The 9,547-nt window shown below is 33.8% G+C and overlaps 1 protein-coding gene and 1 long non-coding RNA gene across 2 annotated transcripts; one reads left to right on the top strand and one right to left on the bottom strand.

Annotated features, from left to right (window-relative positions):
- The first annotated feature begins 2,652 nt into the window (after nt 1-2,652).
- Nucleotides 2,653-5,179, top strand: LOC148628974 (growth arrest and DNA damage-inducible protein GADD45 beta-like). Its single transcript, XM_088541696.1, has 5 exons — nt 2,653-2,999; nt 3,427-3,531; nt 3,738-3,861; nt 4,200-4,410; nt 4,810-5,179. Exons 1-4 carry the CDS (start codon nt 2,956-2,958, stop codon nt 4,377-4,379), a joined length of 453 nt encoding a protein of 150 aa, XP_088397822.1. The 5' UTR covers nt 2,653-2,955; the 3' UTR covers nt 4,380-4,410; nt 4,810-5,179.
- On the bottom strand, nt 5,091-9,306 carry LOC148628975 (uncharacterized). Its single transcript, XR_015914651.1, has 2 exons — nt 9,169-9,306; nt 5,091-5,677 (listed from the first exon to the last, which is right to left on the bottom strand). It is a non-coding gene; the product is annotated as an uncharacterized LOC148628975 (long non-coding RNA).
- Nucleotides 9,307-9,547: the final 241 nt, after the last annotated feature.

Consider the following 9,547-nt stretch of genomic DNA (forward strand, 5'->3'; position numbering starts at 1 on the left):
GTAATCTGATGAAACAATATGTTGCCTTTTATACTAACATAGCATTGAATAGTCATTAAGATTTAATAACAAAGGTGGCATAAAACATAACATGATATATCTGACAACAATGTCATCAACAAAGACCAATTGCCAACATATTACCAGCGAAAGGACTGTTTAAACTACTCTGTCAGGCTACAGGCCTCAACACCCTAACCATTTTCCCCTAGAGAAGCATCTTGGAAATACTTTGTCATAGTAGTGGTGCTACTTTCCCGATAAAATAAAAATCGGTAACATTTTCTATTTTTATGATTGACCTTTGGCGATCGTCGAGAACAAATATTATCTATTTACCAACTCTGACATTCTCTGTTTTAAATATTGTGTTCAGTTTTTGAAAGCTGTAGCAAATAGCAAATAAATAAATTAGTAATCTTGTGCAATGTCAAATACCAAAAACAAAATTACAGATACGAAAGACCTTTCATAAATGGTTACTCAAGAACGCTCAATTTATCAAGACGCGGATATGCAGATGCAGGTGTTTTAAGTGTTGCAGTGATACCCTCGCTACCCAATACGATAAAGGGTGTGTCTACACTTACACATGACGGGTAAATCAAACGTGAACGTTGGTTAAGTAGACCACTGTTAGCTGAAGAGACAGTTTTACAAAATACAAACGATCTTTGAAAAGATAATACGATCCTTATAAAAAGGATCTTATCGAGAAAACGCCTTAACAATACATGCCATTTAATAAGAGTTTTTTAATCTGGTAAAATTTGTATTAAGCCAGTCATTCTCAGTGATACTATTTAAGGTAAAAGGTGAAAATATGCATATATGTTATCCGATATTATTAACAATTAGCATCAATGTGAGTGGAATAACAGTGGCATTGTAACAGAAACAATGTCCATTATACGACACACCAATGAAAACGTTCGATAACAAAGAAACTCGCAAAGTAAACCTAGAGCAAGGAAGATCCGTTGGATTGACAATCTTTGTACATTAATTATAAGGTCGCTGACCGTCAGCACAGGACAGGTATATTTAAAACATTTGTTTTGGTTTTTACTAGAGCGATAAGGAAGCAGTTGACAGGTTGAACTGAAGTCAACCATGATCCTTAATTACTGTTATCGGTGACCACTGGAATACAATCCTTGATCATATGGCCTATTTATTGTTCGTTTCTTTAATGTCAAACAAAATCGCGCTTTCGGGTTAAACTGAGCGATAGGCTGATCCAGACATAAATTGGGGGTTTCAATCCAGAAAAAAATAAAAAGGGGGTTCAGGCCTGAGGTATTTTTGCACTGAATTAACAATTTTCAACAAAAGGGCGCTCCTACCATTCGAACAAACCCTTTCCCTGGATCCGCCACTTAACTCTCTTGGAAACTTGTTTGCAATCCTGTAAGTTTTGATTTTTACACTCTTTAAGAAAATATCTGGCGTACAGTTACGGACATAAGGAAAATCTTGCAGATTAAAATTATGTAATGCATTGTTAAAATTAAAAGTTAAAAGTTAACGTTCTATTTCTACCGTTGTTTCCTGTATACAACTGTAATGACATATTATATCCATGAACAGAGTCTTTGCGCTGACAATTACTTTCATCATTATCGCTAAGGGAGGTACCAGGAATTGTCTGACGAAAACAAGGACACTTTGAAGATATCAGAATTTGGAAGGTTGTTATAGCATTACAGTGGTCTCCCGGAGTGTAAACAGGGGCGTAGCTAGGCCTATTTTAGTTGTACGAAAATTATGGCGAGGTGTCTTGGGGGGGGGGGCGCTCAAGGCCCCCGGTGAGTCCGGCAAGGCAAAGCCCTGAGGGAAACTCCTGAATTTTAACGATTTTGGAGCCAGTTTTTCAGAGCCTATACTACGTTCATGGTATGCATATGTGATAAATAACCTTTATTTCATCTTTAAAATGTGTGTTTTTATTTTTGTTACTTTTTCCGAAAGTACGCAAATGCGTATTTGCGTATAGGCAGCTACGCCCCGGGTAAACAAAAAAAGGTTAATCTCATATTGCGGCTATCCCCCGTTTAAAGTAAAGTTCACGAAAATACAGATCTGTGAAGAAACCCCTCTACATTTTTAATGGATATATAGGAGCTTAAGACACCACAACATCCTAAAATGGGTTATTTGCAGAAAAATAATTTGCAAATTCGGGAAAACTCGTTTTCAGTAATGAAAGTGAAATCGAGAGAATTACGTCTTACGATTCATTCATTCCTGCATGTTGATATGGTGTTTCTAGTCAGATAAAGATACATTTCCTTCTTTGAGTATATGCCATACTATACGGACAATAACCTCAATTTCCAATAATACGAATGTTCAATGCTCTAATTATGTTATAAATGAGGTTAAGGTTATTGGTTCAATGTCCAATGGTTCGGTTCCTACACAGTTTGGGAGAATTTGGTACTTATAGTAAAAGAGGAAAGATTATCAATAGATGGTTTGGAAAAATGAAATTTTAACAAGTTTCTATTATTTTATAATATAAAGAAGGATCTTATATATATATATATATATATATATATATATATAGAACATAAAATGTTCTAAACGGATGATATCGAATGGCTTCTGTTTTGTACGAATTAATCATTTGGCAGTGGGAGGAGTCTACCTAGAGAATTAATCAGTTTAATTGAATTGATCGAATTGAATATAAAACAGTAAATGCTTAAAATCGCTATAGACAACATAAGGGATACAAAAATCATCCTCAAGGCAAGCTGAACACGCTTTCAACTGTCCATATTCCCCTGGAAAAATCCAAAGAAGATTAGTCGGCGTAAGCTCCGCCTACTATACATATACGTATAAAGACTTCGTTCCTCTTTGTTCATATTAACGTTATATCGCCCAGCAGAAGCACGTTGGATAAATTGAGGAATAATATTATTGTGTTTTAGTATTAGCATTTGAAGGATGACTTTTCTTGAAAACTTTGGAATTATTGTGGATGCACAAAGGTAAGCAGTGTGCATGTTTTTTCATATTGTATTACAATGAGGTTACCCGAAACTATCAATGATGCAAGTACATGCATTATTTAAAGAGCTTCATTAAATGCTTAGTTTAAAAAAAAACTTAACTTCTTTATATTTGCATTTTAATATGCAGCTTGAATACAGCATTTGTACAGTGGTGGAAACAATACAAAGAAATCGATATTACTTAACAATGGACTGAAAGTGTATAACAAAGCCAAAGTTTATACTATTTCATTAGCAGTCCATAGATTAGTAGTAATGCATCATATTACGTTCAACGTCATCAAACAACTTCTGTAGGACGTGTAGTTTTGTATGTTGGCAGAGATACTCTGTAACGTAGGCGTCGTACTGCCACTCCTGGTATTAACCTCATCATGTATATGGCAATGGTTTTTTTTTCTAGGAACATCAACAATATTGGTATGGCTTTGAAAACATTGATACAGAAGGCTAAAGATGAAGGGAGACTTGTATTTGGAATATACGAATGTGCTCTTAAACTTCAAAAGTAAGTTTTTTTTCTAGAGTATTATATAACCCCCATAAAATAAATAGACAACTTGTTCTACATGTTTATCCCCAGAAAGATTGAAATTTCTAGTATGCATGCTTAGATTCGACTTACATTAGTATATATGCTGCAGTTTCATTGTAACATATCAAATGTTGTTATCCAATGTTGCATCAGCTAATTTTTGTATGTTATATTTACAGTATTCCAGAAGACGTGGCTCTTTGTTTGTTACCTGATGTGGTTGATTGTGATGATGTTACAGCTAACATACAGCATAAACTGGTCGAAGCATTCTGTTGGGAAAATGACATTGAAGTCATTAAGGTAATTACATATAAATGATAAATAGTATGGGGGTAAGGGGAATAGGAAGGAATGTTAGCGTGTAAAATCCGCTTCTTGTGTAGTTTAAGTAGTTGCAAAAATCATTCAACTTTGTTTGCACAAAATATTTAATATGTCTTCCTTATTAGATCAATCTACAAGAAACATCCTCATAAGGGGATTTTTAAAACTTTCCTGAAAGACTTAACAAATGGGGAAATATATGCCAAAATTCTATCGTTATGGTAGTATCTGAACTTGTTAAAGATTTAACTTTGTATAATATTTAATTTTAATAGTACAATGCACAAATTAAATTATCATAATATCTTTTTCAGGTCAATAATATCCAAAAGATGTGGAAATTATTCTCCATGGATAAATGTGATACCAATATTACCGACATTGGCTGTGTCTTGATTCAGAATGAGAAAACAAACAATAATGAAACAGAGTTCATAAACAACTACTATTCTGTGTTAGCAAACCAAACACCTGCTGTCTCCTTACCTGATTGATAATTGAGCATTACCACCTTTACATTACCAGGTAAGATCAGTGACAATTTTAACATCACCTGGTGAAAAATATAGGTCATCAAATGTCTACTGAAAATGTATTGCCAATTAGGTGTTTCATTTCATAAATAAAGAAATATTGCTAGACATGTTAAACAACCAAATATATAAAAACCATAGGAAGTCAAATCTTATTTAGTCATAAAACAATATAGCATTTGATATTGAAACATTGCCTTCAGCCATCAATCTACATGTTGTAGAATGGTTATAGAAAAGTATGATTCAACATTAATAAGCCAAATGCATGTTGTTGCATTTATTTTATACCTGGTTTAGCTTTGATATATTTCAAATGTCAGCAAAATGCTTTCATTATCATCTTTTTATCTCCATTCACAAGTATTTAAATGTATTAACTTCATTTCAGGTATCAAAAGCCTGGAAACCAATTTTGGTTACATTCTAGTAAGTAAGCTGCATGAGGACAATGTATCCAGTTATTTGGTCCATGGTTGGCCAAATATCGTCAGTTGGAGTGCTCCACACTCCACTAAAAGTCAGCTCAGCTCAGGGGTATCCTGTTGAATAAGACCTTAGGAGGTTATTTTTATCCTTAGATGGTATTCCTAAGGAAGGTTACTGGAGAAAATGTGTCAATACAGGTGTGAAAATGAGGTCTACATGGTTATAAATAAAAGAAGCTGGATGGACAATTGAATGGCAAATACATAGACCACTCGATATTTATTACTGTACCTTTTCATTATTTCATGTTTAAATAAAATGATTTAAACGTCTATTTGTGTTCTTTTTCACATTTTTGATAATAGTAAATTTATTGTTTGTATTGTTATTATAAGAAAGTGAGAAGAAAACAAACACTTGCACCCACACAAATCATCGTGTGAACATTGGAAAAAAAATCCGAAGTATTTTGTCTCGCATTATTAAGTATAGAACAGGAGCAGCAAAACATGTACATAGTGGGCGTTGTTGCAGGTGTCCTTGCATAAGCTGATTCAAAAGGTGGTGGGAGCCCGGACACCATTTATGCTCGAAAATTGATTTTATAGAAATCCATTAACAGTCCATCTTCAGGAAACCAATGGCCCTTTCGTTTCTTTATTCGTTAAAGCCTTTATGATCAATGTAGAATGCCACGACTGATATCCAGTTAAAAAGAAGGTTCGAATCTCGTAAATTGCCGCTGATGTAAAGTTGTGTGTCTATGGCTGTGATTTGTCTTGAGTGTAGTCATTGACTTCAGCGGTCAGTCACACTAAATAGCTGAAAACCTGCAGATAAACAGACAGATCCTTCAAGGATCGATAACCCAGATTTCTACAGATGTAGTTGACCTGCTTTAAGTTGTTGTAAATGCAATTGGTGACAACAACATCCTGTTTGAAGTGAACTCGCATGGACAGTCCATCATACTTATACTTTTGCTACTTATCAAAAAAAATTGAAGTTTTCTTTGTTAATTGAATATCGAATGAATGGTGGCGTTTTGATGTACATCAATCATTTCGCTGGATTGTGGTACGAAGATTGGTATATATGCAAGACGGTTTATTCCGACAAATTTAAAAGTTCTGCCAATTAGATTCTCAATACCCACACTAACTGTTATTAATTGTCGTCGCATGGCTGTCTCCTACGCCACTAGTCAGACGTGGGTGCTAGGACCACGCATTTGTGTACTTCTTTAAATGTTAAACGTTTTTTGTCTTTTTTCAACCTACCACAAAAATACTTTTTAAAGCACTGAAAAGTTCATGTGCATCCATGGGCTATTTTTTGTGTGTGCAGGTTTTGAATTCTCAGTTAGAAAGTATACGACTAAACAAAGAAGCCACCATGCAATGCTGGATATCCGGTGAGTTGTCCTTGAAAAAGCAGTATACTGATCGCCAGTGAGCTAATGTACATATATACTTAGTGTATGATATCCAGTCAGTGTATTTTTTTTTTCATTGCGAAAGACCAAAAAAGTTATTATATCTTCATTTCGATAGTATTTGATGAGACTTTAAGAAGACATTTTTTTTTTCGTGAAGTTGACTTTCATAAGCATATTAATTATGTAAAATCGACACAAAACAAAGCCTCGTTCTCTTGAATTTAATTAATATTTCTGTCATTATTATGATATATCCTATGTCCCTGATCATGCTTTGTAAAAAAGGATTGTAATATATAAACATTGATTTTGATGGCATTAATTATTATCATCATTAATAATTAATCAAACGACAGTAGTTTTAAAAACGACAAAATGTTGACAAATGACATACGATACTTCATATAACAAAGTTGACATCGGTCTATATACTATACCATATTTGCATGCTATTGTGTCATCATCGGTGAATTAGCGGTCCCATCAGCACAAAGAACAATTTACCAAAAAAAAAAAACAACCATTATTCATTATTTTAAAAGAAAATGAGTATTTTTCAACCAATGACTGATATCTAAAAAATATTTTGTAATAGACCTTTTGAGACGCATTTCCCCAAAGCCCTGATTCAGGAGTCTGTTATACATATAATTATGGCGTTCAAGGAAAACAGAGTAGTTAGTACTTGCTATAGCGTAGCGAATCAATTGTGAAATATAAACACCGTATGCAAGAGATGAAGGTATATTGCTGTACAGGTAAGGAAAATTTATGATACTGAAATTAAGGTCGTCTCTTTTATCTTAAATCTAAGTGCTGAGATGCCTACTGTTGTCAAATTCGAGATGCAGAACAAACTGTTTCTGTAACCTCCTTTATCTCGAGCTCTGATGGATATATACTGAAGGTAACCATTTACCAAAAGATGATTCAGTCTTGTATGAATATAAAAACAAATCGTCTAGGAGAGGAGCACAGTTAGTGCCCATCGGAATGCCAACTTGTTGAAAAAAATAGCTCCTCCAAATGTGACAAATATGTTATCAATGAGGAAATCAAATTTATCACAAACCTGCTTTTCTGTGTGGCACACTTTGCCCCTTTGCGATGTTTTGGAAAAATATGTGAATATGTAACCAAGAACAACATATTTTGTTTTTTCGAAATAGCAAAAGATTTACGATTAAGTCCTTTCAAACGATATTTCAATTTTTCATGTGGCAACACAAAGTAGAAATTCAAGGATTCCAAAAAGGCATATATTGTCTCAGTGCATAATTACTGTCAAATTTTTAGCTAGGATTATCGGGTTAAAGGTTTCCGATTTCGAGGTAACCAAGCATGCTTCATATAAATACATCCAAATTTATCTCTTATTTGTTATATTAAGAATTTAATGCTAATTATGACAGTTCCGGGGTTTTAAAATCGATGGTTAACCATTTTTATTCTAACATAATGATATAGAGTGAAAATACTGCATGACAATGTATCGGGTCGATGGGTATCTGACGTCACACGTATATCCTGTTGAAATATTTGGAAGTCTTTTGTATAAATATGACAGTCTTTCTGTGATTAAATTTGGTACTCATGACGTATGAACCTTCTTTGTTATGACAATACAGTTGTCAACAAGAATTTAATGTTGATATTCATCTAAAATGTTGGTAATATAACATGCTTGATTTGAACTTGTTGGATAAGATCGGTGCTAGATTCTGAACAAAGGAATGTTTCCTATTAAGATAAATCTTAGCTCAAGGTGGTGCATAAGACTTGAACCTCGGTCGTCACCAGATTATACTCTGGACTATAAAGATTTGAGTACACGGAACTTATGAACTTAATTGGACGGAGAAAATAACTAAAAATTCTACCATTGCTGAAAACATTTCCAATGAAGATAATATTGTCCTCAGTCAATCTTAATGTCGATGAAATTATAATATGATACACAAATATCTAGCGTGTTCATAATTAATCGATCGCTGAATCGTACAGGTATTATATTGTAAACATATGCAAGGTAAAGCAGCACCTATGTCATGTCGGGTAAACATGTGTAAGAATTATTAGTGTAAGCATTGCTCACAAAAAGCTACTTACGCGCCCTATAACATACGTGTACATGTATACTCTACTGAATATCCATTGTGCCCTTTGGTTTAATGAAAGCTAAAAACTTCGATAAATCAGATACACGAAGGTATTATAAATGCTCGATACAGAATATGTACAACAGACGAGCCAATGGCAACATGGAAGTATAACTACAAAAAAAAACACATTCATTCAAATTTGGGAGTAGTTGTAGGTACAAAATAGGTACCCTTACTATCCATTTAAGTTAAAGGCCAAGTCCATATTATACTAATTTGACATTATCAAAACTCAAAATACATTTTGTTGAAGGTGCACAAAAGCATTGCTAATAATCATTCTTGAAAGTTTCTTGTCCATTCAGATGTTTAGGGGAAGTTGCAGAAACGGTGAAGGTACTCCTGCTATCCATATGAGTTATGGCAAAGTATATGATGCTAGTGGATTTTCTGGGAATGAGACATCACGCATGCATGTTAGGAGGTGAAATGATATAGTCTCATCGGAAGTTAAACGATGTTAAAATTTGAATATCAAAGGGAAACACATAATGAAAACGAAGACAGAAACGCACAGAAAACTAAAATTAGATTATTAACTCATGTCGACATCAAATATCAGATACACCGACTGGGTTAGCGTTCATGATCATCTATCAACATTTACACGCTTAATATCTGGTCATTTGGAACCCAGGACAGCTTAATGTATTTGACTTTTTGTACGACACGTACATTTTATGATTAGTTATGACATTTTATAGATAAACATTTACATTACCAATATAGCCAGTCCCCTGTGCAAAGCATCATGTAGCTTCTGAAATTGTCTGTATTGGCTTTTAGTGCTAATACTCATTAATTCACTTGCCAACTTCTACTTATGTGTGGGTTAATAACCAAGACGGCCTCGTTTTTCTCTATGTACTATACTGCTAATAACTTCTCCATATATAGTAACGTAGTTCTATTTATGGATTTACTTCTATAAAAGGGTTGACGTAGGTTTAAAATAGCTTCCTTTTTTCTTTTTCCTTATCTCATAAAGGTTTGAAAGGCGTCAATATGAATGTGAAACAAGCATTAAAAACTATCACCTATTAAACCACTTTTTGACAAGAAAATATAAAAAAACTGATGAAATGCTTTTAAAATTTCCC

This window comes from Perna viridis, chromosome 1 (genome assembly GCF_037379345.1).
Source record: "Perna viridis isolate PV_CMFRI_1.1 ecotype Kerala chromosome 1, ASM3737934v1, whole genome shotgun sequence".
In the NCBI taxonomy this organism is placed as follows: Eukaryota; Metazoa; Mollusca; class Bivalvia; order Mytilida; family Mytilidae; genus Perna; species Perna viridis.

Excerpts from the sequence above, each read along its gene's own strand:
- LOC148628974 (XM_088541696.1), top strand. The coding sequence starts at position 2,956 with ATGACTTTTCTTGAAAACTTTGGAATTATTGTGGATGCACAAAG. Across the intron at positions 3,000-3,426 it reads ATTATTGTGGATGCACAAAG|GAACATCAACAATATTGGTA; the intron begins GTAAGCAGTGTG and ends TTTTTTTTCTAG. Across the intron at positions 3,862-4,199 it reads ATGACATTGAAGTCATTAAG|GTCAATAATATCCAAAAGAT; the intron begins GTAATTACATAT and ends TATCTTTTTCAG.